Here is an 18189-nt window from a genome sequence, read left to right on the forward strand (position 1 = left end):
AAATTAAAAATAAGTCTTTCCATCTTAAATCGACTAATTGATTTAATTTTTAACTAATTAAGCTATATTAGAGTTAATTTAGGCATAATATTGAAAAATAAAATAAAATAAAATAAAGCCGCGCTCTCCAGACTCGAGTAACGGCGGTTCGGTTTCCCTGGTTTTGATATAAAACCGAAAGTTTTCGGTCGTCTATACAAATAAACCGAAATAACCGAACCACTCCGGTCCATAAGAACCGAAATGATTCGGGTTGGGATTTCATCGGTTTTTTGGTTACCCATCTTCTCACGCGCTCATTGGCGCGGGAGTCCCTTGAAATGCTAACGAATTGGCGCCCTTACCAGAAATTCACTCTCCTTCTGCTCATTGCTCACTTCTCTTGTGGTCTCTTCATCCGTTTGCTGCTTCCGTTTTCCTCAACCCTCACCTTCGCGCTTTACTCTCCACCCTCCCAATTAGGGCTTCGTAGTTCAGGTCTTAGCAAATGGATCAGTCTTCGCTGCAACTCATCCACGACGTTGGAACTAAATTGAGCAAACAGTCTCGCCCAACTAAGGATTTCATCGTCAAATCCCTCCGGGTAATGTTCCTACGTTGAATTTTCTGTTGTATTACGCTCTGAAATTCCTCTTTGGTTGGTGTCTGATTGCATTGTCCCTGGGTGTGTTCTTCTTTGCTTACTGAATAAGTTGACGATGGTTTTGTATTTGTGGTTAATTGTAAGTTCATACGTGTTTTTTTATACGAAGATCGAAGGGTTTTCTAGGGGTTTGTTTAAAATTTAGGTGGGAGGTTGTCAGTGTCAGTAGCTTATTTGCTATTTTTGTCCAATTTGAAATGTTAGAAGGAGGTGCTTCTGTTCGTACTTACGCAGTTATGCTTATGAAGAACATGTCTAGTTCGTTGAGTTGTTTGGACTTGGACCTCCCGACACGCTCGAGATGAATCCATAAAACTTGGGATCAACTAATAGCTCGCTTTCTCCCTCTTTGGCTCTTTGCATTCACTATTGATAGGCGTTGAGCTGATAGGACAACATTTTCCATTGAATGTTAAAAAAATTACGCATTAAACTTGTCGGTTCCTCTGTTGTATTTTGATTTCTAATTAATTCCGAGCATTTCCGTGATTTTCTTAATTCATCAGAATGAAAACAATTCACCTGTAATATCTCGTCAATAAAACTCCAAGTTTCCTTTTGTTTTGCGCCAATTTATGAGTCATCATGTCCTTAGTTCAGTTCTTACAAATTCTATCTGTCCATAAATGGGGGGTTTTCATTTCTTGACTATCTTTTCCATGTTACTTGATCTTCAAAATTTCTATTGCAGCAAGTTGTCGATGCTTTTGCATGTTTGGAACAGTCTTACGTTCCAGATGCCAGCGGGAAGTCAGAAGCAGCCAAGAAAATGGAGAGTTCTATAAACCCTCTAAGGAAATCTATAATTAATGGTCTTCTACGGAATAGAGATAAAGATGTGAGACTTCTATTAGCCATATGTGTTAGTGAGATTTTCCGGGTTTTGGCACCAGAACCACCTTTCGAAGATAAATATCTAAGGGTAATTCAATAATTTTGTTGAAATATACACTCCCTTCGTATTATAGTGAGTGTTCATGCGCTAATTTATCTTTCTGTTTACTATCCAATTTGTCCCAATTTTTAATTCTTTTTAATTTTAATTATTATAGGATGTTTTTATACTTCTTTTGAGTTCTTTTTCGGAGCTAGCGGATACAACAAGCCCACTTTTCTCTTGGAGGGTTAAAATACTAGAGACAGTGGCACGATGCAAATGTTGTGTGATAATGCTTGACATTGGATGCAACGACCTGGTATTGGAGATGTTCAATACATTTTTCTCTGTTTTGAGGTCAGTACCCTTTATCTTGCACTTCTCTAGTATTGGGGCTTGCAGTTTTTTTTTTTCCAGTGTGTTCAATAAGTTTACTGATTTTCGGTTATGCCAATTTTTTTAAGTTACTCTTTTTCTTAATTCCTCCAAGTATTTTACAACCCGAGGCCTTATTTCATACATATCATCCTTAATGCTTTCAACTTTAATGGGTCAGTTTTGTTGTGTTTGAGACAACAAGTTGCATTGTATATTGGGGTATTTGTAGTTTATCAGAGGAATAATTTAATTTATCCCGTGCCTTTTGGAGGATTTTTATCACAGAAGAATTTAAAAAGGTTCATTTTATGCTCAGTTATAAACTAAGCAAGTTTCCTTCGAGGTAGTGGATTCGTGTTGGGGAGTATTGGCCCTCAACTAAAATGTAATGTCTTTTTTGCTTGCTCGTTTTTTTCTAATACATGCAAGCTTGAATGAAGAAAAAGTACTACTTGTACAAAATATGTATTTTTGGATCGCATAAGTTGTTAGTGTGTTTAGTATGATAATTTCTATTGGTTCTCGAACTTCAACTTATATATGCTTCTTTTAATATATGCTTCCCTATATTTTATTTGTTTGGTTACATTCACCGTAACAACCTTTTTAAATGGTTTTATATTAACAATAGCTCTTTTTTCTGTAGAGACTATCACGAGCCTAGTTTGGTTAACAACATTCTATCAATAATGACCCATATTCTTAGCGAGGATGCCTCTCTACCGCTAGTAGATGTGGTTTTGCATAATCTTGTAAAGGAGGAAAAGGTAATTAAATATATTGATGTTTTTTTTCTCTCTCTTTGGAGTGATTAGAAATATTCGTCATGGAGAACATTATCTATGAGACAAAATTTAAGGTAACTGTAATTATGATACTCTTTTACTTACATAGTTTAGTTTTAGTACGATAGTTGATCTTCTTGAATGATGGTGCATTCTGCATTGTATAATTAGTCGATTTTGTGAGAGAAAACAATTTAGGGCTATTTGATTGATAAAAAATCTAATGTTTTCAAAAGTAAAGTTAATTAGAACACAAGAGTTAAAAAAAAAAAAAAAANTACACTACATAAGAACTCCTTGAGTTCATAATTGATCCTCATTATGAGAAGGGTAACAGGTAACTAGATCAGAAATGTTGATTTTAGCTGACAAGTCCAACATACAGGTGTTATTCCTAACTCTCTTCACAATTTTGAAAAGCTCAAATGACACTGCACTAATTTTTCTACATCCCCATGAATCTGTGGTTAATGAAATCTAATGATTCTTCTTCTCTTGAGAAGAGTTGAAAATGACGGTTCTTCTATGGGTCTGAGTTATTGGCCTTCTGACAATTTGACTTCCAGGTGCTTGTCATTAGATCTACAGCTAGTAATTTCCTATCAATGAATAAACTCCTTCCTTTTGCAAGTCACTATAGAGATTATATTTATTTTTTGTTTTAGGAAATTTTTGTTTCCATTATAGGTGTGTCATTAACTCTACATCTAATCTCCAGTGTGCTAATAATTTCCAATTTATAAACAAGCTCTCTACTTTTGCAGGTCACTGCTGAAACATTTTATTTTTATTTTAAAGAAATTTGTGTCTGTTTTAGACCCTGATTTAGTTAGTAAATGACCAATGATTACTTTTTTAAACGTGTTTTTGAGTGACTTCGTGTTTCCCTGACAACTCTCCTTTTCACATTTTTCAGGGTGAACCTACAGCTGCTTCTCGCCTTGCAGTTTCCATCATTGAAACTTGTGCTGAGACGCTTGAACCATTTATTTGTGGATTCTTAACATCTTGTATTTCAGAGAGAGATGTTGTGGGGAGTGAACTCAAAGAATTTTACCATGAAATAATTTTTAGAATTTTCCAATGTGTCCCTCAAATGCTTCTTCCTGTGATTCCAAACTTGGCTCTAGAGCTTGTGGTATGTCATTTATTAATTTGGTTGGTTCATTTTTTTTTTCCTTTTCACTCCTGTGTTGCAACTGTGGTATATGACTAGCAAATGGTTTTATACAATGTAACTAAGTTAACAAAAGGCAGAAGAAGATCAAATGAATGACCATAAAAATCTCCAGTTGGTCTGATATGAGATGAGTTGTTATAATGAAATGCCTTTGATTTTAGACTCCAAAAAGTAAAGACAACATCCCAGAACTAGTCTAGGCTTTCCTTATTTAGCTCTCTTCCTTTACGCTCAAATTTCACAAAACTGACTCAAAGCCTTTTCTTCTGATCCTTGAAGATGTGCCCACAAAATTACTGCACCACGAAATCTTTGATCAATTTTTCAGATTTATTATTATTATATTTTGTGCGTGTTCAAAGGCAACAACAGTTTTTGCTTCTTGTAAAGAGTCCATCAGAGAACCTTACACTCTTAGGAATTTTGTTTTATCATCAAAGCTATTCACAAAAAGCTGACTGAATACTAAGAACTCTTTTTGGCCGAATGATTGGATAGAAATTTAACAGAAAATTTGTCACTCCTTTCAACCACCCTTTCTCATGCTCCCCAAAGTTTGCCTTCAACCATCTACACTGCACCCACTGGTCTCTAATAGTCACTCCTACACAATTTCCAGATGCTTAATTTGTTTGTTTCCTCATTATATCTCTATCCTTTGTAGACAGATCAGGTTGATGTAAGAATAAAAGCAGTTAAACTCATCGGTAGACTTTTATCTCTACCTGGACACTGTGTAGCACAGAAGTACCGAGGACTTTTTATGGAGTTCTTGAAAAGATTTTGTGACAAGTCTGCAGAAGTTAGAATTCATGCCATCCAATGTGCTAAAGATTGTTATACGGCCAATCCTGCTAGTTCAGAATCTCTGGAAGTTCTTGGTCAGTGGTTAAGTAGTTATGATGTTTTTGGATTCTTAATCCATTATGTATAGTATATCTGATTAGTTGGTACTCATGAACTCAGCTGCAGTTGAAGAACGGTTACTAGACTTGGATGATAGAGTGAGAACACAAGCAATAGTTGTTGTTTGTGATATTGCCCGATCAATTAGCAAATTTGTTCCAGTGACACTAATATCTCAAGTTGCTGAAAGACTACGAGATAAGAGGGTATGGTATTTTATTGTATGTGGTTTCTGTTTGCACTAGCAATCAAAACTCACCTATTATTTGATTCATTGATTTATTTTATTTGTAGATATCAGTTAGGAAAAAAGCCCTTCAGAAATTGTTGGAAGTATATCGAGATTACTGTGATAAATGTTCCAAAGACCAATTGACTATGAACAATGACTTTGAACAGATCCCATGTAAAGTCTTGATGCTTTGCTATGATAAAGATTGTAAGGAGTTCAGGTTGGCTTATCATCTCTTGGATTGAAACTATTTACATTATCTTTATATATAATAATTATTACCACATTTTAGGTCCCAGTGCATGGAACTTGTTCTTGTGGAAGATTTGTTCCCAGCTGATCTCTCTGTTGAGGAAAGAACTAGGCACTGGATCCATTTATTCTCTCTTTTCAATATCCATCATGAAAAGGCTCTCGGATACATTTTGCTGCAAAAACAGAGGTATTATCACTAGCATGTTTTTCATAGTAAGATTAATTAAAAGGTTTTACATTTTTCTTTTATTATTTTCCTTTATAGGTTACAAAATGAGTTGCGAACATATTTGGGTCTACGTAAAAAGGACAAGGTATGTTGCCTCGCTTCTCTTCCAAATTCTGTTGTTTGGTAAATTGTTTGCTGGATTATAGATTCATTTGTTCATGATACTGATCACATTGTGAAGATGTAATCCACTTATGTTTTATTTATTTTGTACATATAAAATAATAACACTAGAACTGATATTGAGTCTTCCAAATGCATCTTAAGTCATCGGAGTGTGAAATTTTTGTGCAAAATGCATTTTAGAAGTGGACACATTGTTTAACCTTGCAAAGTTGTGATTTGCTCCGTTTCCCTTAAAAGGGGGTAAAAGAAACTCAACTCTATATTTCGTCCAAAGTGGTTCTGTGAGGCATGCGCTCTATTGTTAACCATAGAATCGAAGTCCCATACTCGCTTTTTCCTTTTTGCCAAAGGTAAAATTCATAACATGGTTTATTGTCACAGTTGAATTATGATCAAGAGAAAAAAACTTCTTAACAAGTCAGATGTCTGCTTTCTGAACATACGATTTGATGGTTTTCTTTTTCCTAGTAACATTTTGTTGTCTTGTTGCTACAGGAGAACCGATCAGAAGAAACAGAAAAGCAAATTGAAACTGCATTTGTCAAAATGGCAGCCTGCTTTCCCGATGCTACAAAAGCAAAGGAGTCCTTTCATAAATTAAATCAAATTAAAGATAATAATATTTTTAATTATTTGGAACTTCTACTCGATCAATCGACAATTGTTGAAGCTGAGGCCACCAGAGTGCGTAGTTTACCTTTTTTTCTTTTCTTTTTGTAGCTTATTTTTTGGCTGATATTTTAGTTGAATTATATGGTGTTTCAAGTTTTTGCTGCTGCTCTTTCTATTATTTGATTTGGAATAGTTCTTTACCTTGACTTGTTGATATATAAGATTATAAGATAGGTTTATTAATTCAGTATCTCCCTTATTGCTAATTGTTTGTCTCAGTTACACAATTAGCAATACTTAAATTCAAAGCAATTATGTGCTAGTAATATATTTAGTCAATGGATGAACTTATTGCTTTAGTACATGATCGAGTTATAACCTATTACTTTATTGCATGATGGAGTTTGCATCAAGTCGTATCAAACTCACTTTTCTGGGTTCACTGATTGTCGACAGGTTGAGTGGCTCTTATGTTTTCTTTGGCAATGAGCATTAATGACCTTGACTTTGTTTTATTTATAGGTTCCACTTGTTCTTTTTGTGGACTTGTATGATCTCATTAGAACCGTTGAACTAAAAATAATCATATTCATTAGAAGATGGGAAAAGAAAAGGTTTGACTGTGGCTGTTTATATATGATTTGTATATTTGACGGATGAGGCCTTGACTAGTTTACTCTCCTATGTGGGATTGTTACACAAATGATTGATGTATGTCATCTTGCATGGATTAATAGATTTTAACTTTTTTTAATTTTTTCTTTTCAGGACAAATTGTTGAGGATGATAGGAAGTAAACAGCCTCATTTTGAGTTTTTGAAATCACTCTCCTTAAAGTGCTCATATAGTTTATTCAGCACCGAACATGTACACTTTGCATTAGACTGCATTCTTAGCAACAGAGTCGGAAACAAACATTTGGAGAGTCCGACTGGCAAGCTTCTACTGGTAAGTAAAATTGCAACATGTTGTTGATTCTAGGTTGATGCGGCCATATTTAAATAACATTGGTTATGTAACTTATTTACTCTCATTTCTTTTAAATAATGATTTTTAGTAATTTCAGACCAAATTTTTTTTTTGGAGTTGGAATATTATGCATTATCACCACTAAACATCAATGCTTAAGCTGCTAGGCTAGGGTGTATTATATCTTATAATATATTCTTAACTATACAATTAACATAAACTCTAGGATTCACAACAATGCATTAGCTTCATTGTGAAGTTCAAACAAAATGTGTGGTTAGAAATTGTTTGGAACTTTGCGATAAACATAAAAAAACCATCTCCTTTTTCTTGCTTTTGTGGATTTCTTATTGGTATGCTGCTAGCAATGTTACTTGTTGAAAATTTTTATTGGACGAACTGTAGAAGTTTGTATAAAAGAACTAATTGATGACAAGGAGTTTTGGACAAGGCAGGTTACTTAGCTTCTGGGTGGAGTTTTTTTTCTTTGTATTTTATTTTTGTTTAAACTTTGTTATCATTATCCTATTTTGATTAGTGATAGTTGTGCTAGCTGAAACAAAAAAATCTATAAAACTAGTCAAACCATGTCGATTATATCTTATAAAGTATAAAACTAAAAAATAGTTGAAAAAATAGTTGGTGAGTTTTGGCAAACAACTGACAGACCTGAACTTACTGCTTACACATTTGAATTCGTGATAGCTGGAGAGCCCTGTATTCTTTCTAGAAAATTTGAGTTGATAGGATGCCTTATTTCTTTCGTTGTTAAGGTTTTTTTTTTTTTTTNGTTCTCAAAGCTTTCAAGGAATTTTAGTTATGATCTTATTTCCAAGGAAAAAAATCACTGCTTTACAATAAACACGCTATAGTTGTGGACCTCAGTACTTAGTCAGCACGGCCATTTGTTCTCAGGCTATCATCAGCATTTTCCCCTCACTCCTCAGAGGCTTGGAAGGCCAACTGCTGAGGTTGTTGGAAGAAAGCAATCCAATTGATAGTAAGCTGATCGAAGTATTGTCTAAAGCTGGCCCTCACTTATCAATTGAACTCAGGTAATCGCCATTAGCAGCTCATGTATGCATTCATAAAACATCATTTTACTTTTCAAGATGTTAACAAATGGAAACTTCGAAGTTATAATGTTGGGCAGTGTTTTTGTTAATGTGAGTTGATTGTGCCTGTTCTTTAATGTGTACTTTGCAAGTTAAATTTGAAATCTTTTCCTGTCTTGTATTCTCTCAATGAAATTTGGTCGATTAAAAAAAACCTTCTACAGCTTTTAGATGATTATTGCAGACTCTGGATTCTCTTTCTGCTTTAATGAACATTAAGTAATTGTTTCTTATAAACAATAAATGAATTAATGAACATTAAGTGATGTTGAGAAGGCATAGATGCCTTGCTTTACATAAGTATCTCATTCGTGGAGAAACTACACTTTTACTTTGAAGTTTGGGGTAGAATTTTAGGATAACCAATTTTATATCTTGTTCTTCCTATTAAAAGAGGTAGACAATTGATATAGGACATATTCTTGAATGTTTTTTTTTTCTTTTTTGGATAAGAAACAATTACATAGATAAAACTAAATTGTACAAAAAAGGTGAAAATCGCCTCCAAAGGAAGTTCCAACAAATTTCTTCAATTGGGTAAAAGTGTTCAATCTATACTAGCAAAAGGGGGAGACATTTTTGCACCATTATAAGATGTATGCTTGAATAATGTTTATACTATAGAAATCTTCCTCTTGAATAATCTTTTTGAATGACTTATTGGTTGATAATTGATATAAAAAATGTCTTGTAACTTTTTCCTCTTTTCTTGTTTGTATCTATGTTTGAAGTCTTTGGTCGCTAGCTGTATGCTTAGATAATGTTTTCCAGTGTTCTGGTGTTAGTTGGATGCAGAGTCTTTAGATGTGCAATATGAGTGCTATGGTGCACATGACGAAATCTTCTGGATAGTTGTGGATGGAGAGTATCCTAAAATTTCTTGTTTCTTTCTGTTTCTCTTCCCCTAATAGAGATGTATACCCATTTCTGGAGAGGTTATGCTTGGAGGGTACTCGTGCTGAATCAAAAAGAGCTGTTTCTGCCATTGCAGCTTTAGCTAGTACTTCTGGGCATTTTTGGTTCTCTAAATTATGTAAGGTACGCACAAATATCTTTTGGAGGTATTGCTATTCATATATTCTTTTAGTTATAGGTTAGTGACATTCAGAAGAATAGCTTATGGAACCCTTCTTCTTCTTCTTCTACATTTTTTCTTCCAGGAACTAGTTGATTCTCTACCCAGGGGATTGAATCTCCCAACAATACTGCAATCTTTAGGTTGTATTGCAAAATATTCTGTTTCAACATTTGATGATCAGGATGTAGGGATCATACCTTATATATATGAGAACATCTTCCACGTAATTCTTTTGAACTTCCTTTTTTAAGTTCATTTTTCTATAATGATTGTATGCATATCTGATCTTCAATGCCAGTGCCTTCTAGTTTTGTTGATTTTTTTTGCTTCCATGAGTTTTCTTTTTAACAATATGTTAACCTTATATATGAAGGTGGACTTATCAGATAATTTAAATAAATTAGACGATGATGCTGCAGGCAGCAATTCTTCCGATTTGAAGGTAAACATATGGCGACTTGAGTTTCATTTATTTTTCAGTTTACATAGTTGCGATTTTCATCTGTTTTGAACCTTAATATTAGATGGGCATTGGAGGATGTTTGTATGAGAAGATAACATGTCATTTACTTGGGTAGTTTTTTCTTTTCTTATTATTATTTTTCAGGAAAGGAATCTTTTTTTTCTCTTTAAAAAAGGAAGCACTGCAGAATGGAGGGGAAGATAAGATATAAACACTTTAGTTTGAAGGCAAGTGGGTATTATAAAAAGTTTCTCCAAATACCCCGTAACAAAAGAATGGAATAGTTAAAAAAAATTGAAAAGCACCATAAGGAATCCAAAAAGGAAGCTATTCCCAGATTCCATCACTGTGACCTCCTTATTTGTTTTATCTTCAACATTCTACCGTTTCTTTCAACACTGCCCATAAAATGGCTTTTATGTCATTCACGTTGAAGAAATAAGTTCAAAAGGAAAGAGACAAATACTTGGAAGAAAAAAACTTCTATTGAGAAAGTACGAAGATGGTCATTTTTAAGCGAAGGCTCTTTCACTCTCTCAATCCCTCACTTCACTCACTTTTCTCACTTATTCTAGCTTCGTTCCCTCTCTTTATATGTGGGTACACCTCCTACTTATAGGCAAGAGATACTTAGGGCTTGAAGGAAAGAGATTTTTCTAGGGCCCTTCATGAATATAAAATATCCGTGATATTTCTTTGAAATCTATCCTAACTGAAATAAATTATTTCTTATTTCTTGGAGCCAAATGAAAGACTAAGAAATTTATTTACAATCTCTAAGATAAATTTAGAGACTACATATATTTATGTCACTTATGTAGATACTCCAAGATACTTCTTAGTGTTGTATTTTATTTTAACAATTGAACTATAGAACTCTGATCTTCCGTTTGAAAATATGACCGCATAGCAATTGTTGGATATTACCTGTTGACCAAACACCTTCAGTGATTTCAGCTCGCAATCCTTAGTCACCTCACTCCGAAGAAAAAGAAGTTGCAGGTTCATTTTTTGTCCAGCGAAGTTGATGAAAAGAACTAATGCTGACTTTCTTTTTGGAATAACCTCCATAGTATAGATATTGCTAAAAGACCACATAAAGATCAAGAACTTCAATTTTTTGGGCATTTTATCCTCAAAATGCAGAGATAAAAGCCTTGTCCAAAATCAATTAATGAATAGACATTGAAGGAAAGCGTAAAAATTTGGTCGAGAAGAGTGAAGACACTTGACATCCAACTAACATCTTCTATCTTCTGTTTGGCTGGCATCCAAGATTATAGAAAGGCCAAACCCTGAAACTCTAGATTGTGGACTATGGGGAAGCAGTCTAAAGTAGGCTTCATTGCCTTAAACTCTAGAGTTGTTAAACCAGCCATCCACCTCTGAAATCAATCAATTCAGGACATTACAGGAGAATCCCTCACATTAGACTAGGAGAAATGACGGTTGGACATGGGAAGTTCAATCAAATTATGATCATCAATCATCCTATTTACTCTCATCATGCTTCTAGAAAATGTACTATTAAAGGATTTTTCCAGGGATCTCTCAATGACATCAAACAATAAAGAGAATTTCTATCAATGGCAAACTTCTTTCTGAAGGATGGAAAAAAAAAAAAAAAACTAAGCGATATTAATTCAATATCTCAGAGAAAATCGTTTCTTGCCATTTTAAATTGAGTTTTTTTATGGTGGAAGATCTACTTGTTAGGCATTGAATTCATGTAACGGGAGATACACTGTATTCATGCATCATTAGAGCTACTAGTCTGGTGGCCTATGGATGATTTTTTTTGGTGTTGTAGTGTTATTGATTTATTTATTTGCAGATTTATGGGCTGAAAACACTCGTTACGAGTTTCTTGCCACATCAAGGAACTCCTAAAAGAAAGGTTGGCGAGTTTCTGAACATTTTATCACGGATGCTGAACAAGTACGAAGCTTCTGTTGAAATCATTCCTATGTATGTATTGAAGTGCAATGATGGACAAAACTTGTTTTTAGAAACTTTTCCTTATCACACAAGATTGCTACAGATTATGAGTTGTTCCTCGTTTTGCAAGTTCTACACACCTATAATCTTAGGTTTGAAGCTGCAATTTTGTCATCCTTCTGAAGATTACATGATTTATTGTTATCGAATTAAATTTTTTCTTAACTATTGCAATTTCCCTAGCTGTTGAATTCTTTTCTAAACATGCACTTTTTTTTTTGGCGCTCCTACTTTCAACAGATTACACTTGTCTTTTAATCTCTGGTCAAGATTGATTTTTTTTACTTCCACTAAGCTTGTATGTAACCGTTGCTTCTGCCAAGCTTTAAAATCCTGGATTTTTTATGATACAGTGAGGACAATCAGGCTCGGATCAGACTAGCTGCTGCAAAATCAGTTCTTCGTCTTGCCAAAAGATGGGATTCACAAATTACACCAGAGATTTTCCATTTGACAATCTTGATGGCAAAGGTACATTTCTTTGGTTTTGCTCATAAATCTGCATACAGACAGATGAACATGAATTGTAAGAAAACTGGGGCAATGTGAATTCTTAATTAATTAAACGAAAGACATGACTAATTATGACTGGTGCATGAGAGACCCTAGATTGAAAAAACAGTCAACTGTTATTCCATTTAACAAGTGTTGATGGCAGTTCATGTTAATGTTTTTATTAAGTTTAATGCTCATGATTGCAATTTAATTTTTTACCCTAGGATTTAACGTTCCTCATTCAGTAATTTTGTTCGAAGTGTTACTCTAATGCTCCAAAAACTGCCCAGAAATTGCCATGAACGAAACTTCAGGAATTGGTCCTGTCCTTGCTTTGTAAAAGAAATAAAGTAAGCCTATTAAGTAAAGGCAAATGGCTGTCTTTTAGTTCTCACGAGACATCAATTTGTTGGGCGTAATCCATACTATGGTTGCCAGATTTATGGAGAATTTATTACTGTATTGATAAGACAACAAGAAATTTTTAATTTTAGATAGTGTTCTGGAGTTGGTATGTCGATGTGTGAGATCTAATGAAATGAACAAGTGAATGGTTTGAAAATTAAGGTGGATAATTATAAAACAATTGAAACAATTGGTCTTGTGATTAAGCAGTTCATGAGTCTACCATCCAAAGTGGTTTCCAATTCTGAGAAACTATACTAGAGGTTCTTGTGCATGTTGAGTATATTTCAGTAGTATGAAAGAGTTGTTTTTGTATACATATTTATATTAATGGAATTTTTTTTATTCAAAATATGAATAGATAATGTTCTTTAAGAACTAGCACCAATCAAGGAAATTTTATTTGATTTTCTTTATCAAGTTTTAGTAAAATGTGTATGTAGTAGACGCCATTCAGTTTAACCTGCTTCATCTTCATCTATTTTGCTTGACGTCAATATATTTTTCTTTGGCATTTACTCCTTGATTGCTATTTCTAGTTAATCTGATGGATATTAGTCTCCAAGCAACCCCTTTATGACCAGTTGGTACTTATTTCCTGTTACATTCCAGGACCCCTCTTCTTTTGTTAGAAGGCTATTCATTGACAAAGTGCACAAGTTACTAAAGGAGCAGGCTATACCTACTCGATATGCTTGTGCTTTTGCATTTTGCATTTCGGATAGCATGAAAGATCTTCAGGATGATGTATGCCTATCTTTATCAGTTATGCAGTAATATTATTGTGCTTAGGTACTTTTGTCCTTTGGTCTAATGATTTACTTTCTGATGATACTCTTCATTTCATTTCAGTCACTTAAATATATGGCAGAATTTATTGAGCAATACAGTAAGATAGCACGGATGCATCAAACATCTGTGGTTCAAGAAGAATCAATGACTTTTGTCCCTGCTTATATAGTAGTATTCTTGATATATATTCTAGCTCATGATTCTGACTTCCCACATGTAGACTGTCAAGATGAAAATGTATATGCTCAATTTTGTAGGTAAGTGTGCCTTTGGTTTGAATCTGGTTTAAATTTTTCCTTTCCTTAATATCAATTGGTGCCTCTGCTTGAAACGTGCTCTTTTTTGCAGCCCACTCCTATTTGTGTTGCAGATGTTAGTCAATGCAGATGTAAATGGTTCCAAGGAGACTGTTTTGTATCTGCACAGTATTTTTCGTGCCATTAAGAGGATTGAGGATGCTGTGGATATGGATTCATCGCATGTGAGAGTTTGTAGAAATGATTTTATATTCCCACTGGCCTTTGTTATCATACAGTTTTATTAACTGAAAGGGTTTTTCTTTTTATTCTTTCCTATTTTCTTTTTATATATATTTCAGAAATTGCACATCTTGGCGGACATTGGACTCTCTTTTGTAACAGCTCTAAATTCTTCTGGAGTTTCCCTGTCATGTGCCCCAAAGCAGATTTTGTTGCCGTTATCTCTATATAGAGTAAGTTTTCCAAAGATTTGACTCAGTGTGTGCTTGAGGAATCCGATCTCAAATGAACATATGATAGTTACCCTTTTTCTTGCAGGTAAATTCCAGGAAGCTTTCTCGACATGCTTATGATGAATGTTTTGTTGGAAGAGTTATTAAAGCATTTCAATCTCAAATCATTTTGGTATGTCTCTTAAGTGATTCTTTAATCTTTACTTATCATTTTATGAGTTCCATATGATTTGTGATTTGTCCTTTTGTTGCATGAATTATGTTTTTGCCCATGAAAGCCCGCTAATACTTCTATAAGAGGTGATCAAAAGTGCTTGGAGGAGGATATCATGCAAACCAATATCAACCCGTGTTCCTCAATGAGCATGAGAGCTTGTAAGCAAGTTGAAACCATTTCCTCCAGAGCAACGAAGATCAATAAAACTGTGAATCAGGAGATTATTGTTGGACGTAGACGAAAACGGGCAGCCTCTCCAACAATGTCTGCACCAATCGAATTGCGTGAATGTTCTCAAGTTCAACAAAATTTCCCAGCAAATAGAGAAAAAAGTAAATTTTCTTCTCAACGTGGAACTACAGAAGCTTCTCTGATTGAAGGCGACGCATCAATCCAGAATGTAGATGTAAATGTAACTTCTCAGGACGATGAGTTGGCAAAGAGAAGTTTGGATGATGCATCCCCAATGTACGTCAATGACCAGCTTACTGATCCTTACAGTATGAAGGTTGAAATTATTCTTAAGCTTTGTTTGTTGATCTCTGAGTAATATATCAAGTTATGCAGTCAAATTTTTATGAAATGGTATGGTTAATCAACTAATCAAAGGGCTCTCTCTCTTTACCTTACTGTTCCTTTTTGAAAAAAGAAACAGAACTTTTCTTTTGGGCATGGTTGATTTGTTACGACTTTTCAAAATTCCACGCAACAGTTTTTGCTGCAGTCTTCAATCAACGTGCCTTGTGATGATTGTTAATTAATGAAAACATGTTGACTGCTTTGAGTTTTGCATCCAGGTTGTATGTTTATTGGTTTATTTTGTATTTAATGGGCAAATGTTGCAGGTCGCAGATATCAGTGGGAATGTTGAACTGCTAAGCTCGGAAACTGAGAGTTAGGATACTATATCACATGGTTTCCTGGTGGAAAGGGTGAGAGCAATTATTATTATTTGCGGTACGTAGGATCTATAATTTAGATGAATTTTACTTCCGGTTCTGCAATGGTGTTTATAAAAGACCTTCCCAATTTGCAACGAGGGGGGTATAACTATAGGAAGTAAAAATATTAGACAGTTTGCACCAAGATAGCTTGGTAAACAACATTGTCAAAAAGTTTTGTATAAGTCGGTGTCTTTTCTGCGAATATTCTCTGATTACTTTCTTTCCACATATTCCAAAAGAAAGTCATGATGAGGTTTTTCTATAGTAGAGCTTTTGCATTCTTGAAAGGGTGGTATGTTAAGGCCATGTCCAATGGAGGAAATGTGATATGTCATCCGAATATATTGAGAATCGTTGTCTAGAAATTATGAGCGTATGTGGGCCATGTCCAATGGAGGAAATGTGATATGTCATCCGAATATATTGAGAATCGTTGTCTAGAAATTATGAGCGTATGTGGGCCATGTCCAATGGAGGAAATGTGATATGTCATCCGAATATATTGAGAATCGTTGTCTAGAAATTATGAGCGTATGTGGATTGCATAAATAAGTGGCTTTGTGATTCGCTTTCTTGCATAATGGACACTGATTTGGAGAAAGAGTAATATAAGGCATTCTCTTTTGAAAATTTTCACTTGTGCTAATGGGTTTATGTGCTATTTTTGAAAGAGCTAAGGCAGGATATTATTTCTTCTTGTGGTTGTGGACTTCTCAAACTAACCTCTGCCTTTTGGTTTACCTTCGTTGTCATGAAATATTCTAGCACCTGATGAGTATTTTCTTCTCCAGGCCGTGAAGATGGGCAATGGGTCACAGACATGTCTTACGCAACATTAGTGAGTCAACCCTCTCTCTCAGCCTCCTTCAATGAGTATTAAGGACCCCTTTGAAATCGATTTCATTTTAATTTTTCAGTTTTTGAAAGTTATGGTTGTTTCTTCCCAATTTCCTTGTTTTCACCCTTTTTTGTAAACACTAGTTGTGAGATCCTACATTGGTTAGAGAAGAGAACGAAGCATTCCTTATTAGAGTGTGGAAACCTCTCCTTAATAGACACGTTTTAAAACTGTGAGGTTGACAACTATATGTAACGGGCCAAAACAGACAATATCTGCAAGCAGTGGCCTCGGCTGTTACACTAGTAGATAACAAAAACCAAATGAGCATAATTTATTTATGCCCAAGTATATGCTCCCTCAAGTTTTAAAACAAAATCCAATTATCAGTTGAATTAATCAAGTTATGAGCTTAACAATACCCTTCCAAAAAGGGTGCTATCTTTAAAACTTCACTGATTCATCCCTTGAGAACCATATTTCTTCACTGGTTGTGTTTCCTTTATTCTCTTTGAAGACAAACAATTGGATAATATTTGCAAACACTCTAGCAGTCGTTCTTGAAAAAATCTATATTGGAGTGATGATGATGATGATAATATGAACCAATTTTCTTGCTCCTTTTCAGGTTGCTACAATCAACACGAATCAAATACGAGCATTTGCTGTGTTGAGGTGTTGATTTCCTAACTTTAAACCATTTTTTTTAGCAGTGTATGAAATGGTATGGTAGTGTGTTTGTTTGATCTTATAGAAATGAAATTAGATGAACTGAAACCCAACACAGGGCATTCAATCTATGGCTTGTTTGAAGCCACATTGGAGAAAAATTATCCTTGTATAGTCAAACTTAACTTTCTTTCAGATGATCATTTTTTAATCCCAGGATCAATTTTCCAGAGCTTTAATTCATGGCTTTTGAATCCATCTTTCACCAATTACTGTTTCTTTCTCATTTGTTCATTCCTTTTTTCTTCTTTTAGTTATGCTCAGATGTATTCATGTGTATACATACATATATATACATATACATATGTATAGTTACGTGCCTATGGATCCTTAGAAGCATGTGTACAAGCTCGTAATGAGGGACGTGATCTTGCTCGTGAGGGTGATGAAATTATCCGTGAGGCTAGTAAATGGAGTCCTGAACTAGCTGCTGCTTGTGAAGTATGGAAGGCGATCAAATTCGAATTTGAGGCAGTAGATACTTTGTAATCCAGTAATTACTCTTCGTTCTTTTAATTGACTTTCAATTAAACAAAACTCGGCCCAATCTTTTACTAAAAGGATTGAGCCGAATACAATACAAAGATACTATTGTATATCTTTTTGCTAGATATACAAAATTCAAAATTGAAATAAAAATCTAAGACGAAACAACGTAAACATTTTTGTTGTTGTGCCGGATCCGCAATTAAGCCTATGGATCCTTAGAATTGGTGTAGTCGTTTAATATATTATATCCCGTAGCGTCGTTTCAGATCATGGATCGAGCCAAGTATCACAACTTCTTCTACCCATCCTGTATATTGTCCTTTTTGTTCTGTCTTGGAATACAAATTTTTTAGTAAACGAGATTTTACGAAAAAAGTTCTTCATATTCATAGGGAGAACAACGATTTTTTTTTATGTGAATTTGATATAACAGGTGAGNTACGGAACGGAAAAAGACTTTGGTTCTTAATATCCGAACTCAACTTTTGCTTGTGTTAAAGATGAGAAATGGAGGCAGGATTGAAAGTCCAATTTTCATTAATGTTAACAACCTTCAAATAAAATACTCTACCGACCTCTTTAAATTATTTTAAATTTAAAAAATAAGAGAAAATATTTTACTGATCAATCTTGGAAATAAGATAAAATATATCAAATATACTATTAACCAAATTCTGAGAAGGGAAAAAAAATCATAATTGGTTTCGGCTATATAAAATATA

At 34.3% G+C, this 18189-nt stretch overlaps 1 protein-coding gene across 10 annotated transcripts; it reads left to right on the forward strand.

The window, feature by feature from the left end:
* The first annotated feature begins 313 nt into the window (after positions 1–313).
* Positions 314–17556, forward strand: LOC111797281 (sister chromatid cohesion protein PDS5 homolog A-like). 10 transcript variants are annotated; one of them, XM_023680242.1, is made up of 28 exons: positions 314–583; positions 1335–1565; positions 1696–1877; positions 2545–2665; positions 3600–3821; positions 4528–4744; positions 4830–4975; positions 5064–5221; positions 5294–5443; positions 5522–5570; positions 6107–6295; positions 6992–7171; positions 8108–8247; positions 9219–9345; positions 9468–9608; positions 9759–9827; positions 11683–11816; positions 12200–12317; positions 13359–13493; positions 13599–13795; positions 13887–14019; positions 14137–14250; positions 14336–14422; positions 14529–14975; positions 15313–15424; positions 16203–16249; positions 16878–16924; positions 17233–17556. In XM_023680242.1, the coding sequence occupies exons 1-25, from the start codon at positions 488–490 to the stop codon at positions 15364–15366; spliced, it is 3837 nt and encodes a 1278-aa protein (XP_023536010.1). In that variant the 5' UTR covers positions 314–487; the 3' UTR covers positions 15367–15424; positions 16203–16249; positions 16878–16924; positions 17233–17556. The 10 variants fall into 10 exon arrangements, with proteins under 10 accessions (XP_023536010.1, XP_023536009.1, XP_023536011.1 ...); XM_023680241.1 differs by lacking the exon at positions 17233–17556 and having other exon boundaries at positions 16878–17161; XM_023680243.1 differs by lacking the exon at positions 17233–17556 and having other exon boundaries at positions 15313–15399; positions 16878–17161.
* The last annotated feature ends 633 nt before the right edge of the window (positions 17557–18189 follow it).

This window comes from Cucurbita pepo, chromosome LG06 (genome assembly GCF_002806865.2).
Source record: "Cucurbita pepo subsp. pepo cultivar mu-cu-16 chromosome LG06, ASM280686v2, whole genome shotgun sequence".
Taxonomy (NCBI): Eukaryota; Viridiplantae; Streptophyta; class Magnoliopsida; order Cucurbitales; family Cucurbitaceae; genus Cucurbita; species Cucurbita pepo.

Bases quoted from the DNA above. Each gene is read 5' to 3' on its own strand.
- LOC111797281 (XM_023680242.1), top strand. From the start codon at position 488: ATGGATCAGTCTTCGCTGCAACTCATCCACGACGTTGGAACTAAATTG. The intron at 13,494-13,598 runs GTATGCCTATCT...ATTTCATTTCAG, and splicing joins TGAAAGATCTTCAGGATGAT to TCACTTAAATATATGGCAGA. The intron at 14,020-14,136 runs GTGAGAGTTTGT...TATATATTTCAG, and splicing joins TGGATATGGATTCATCGCAT to AAATTGCACATCTTGGCGGA.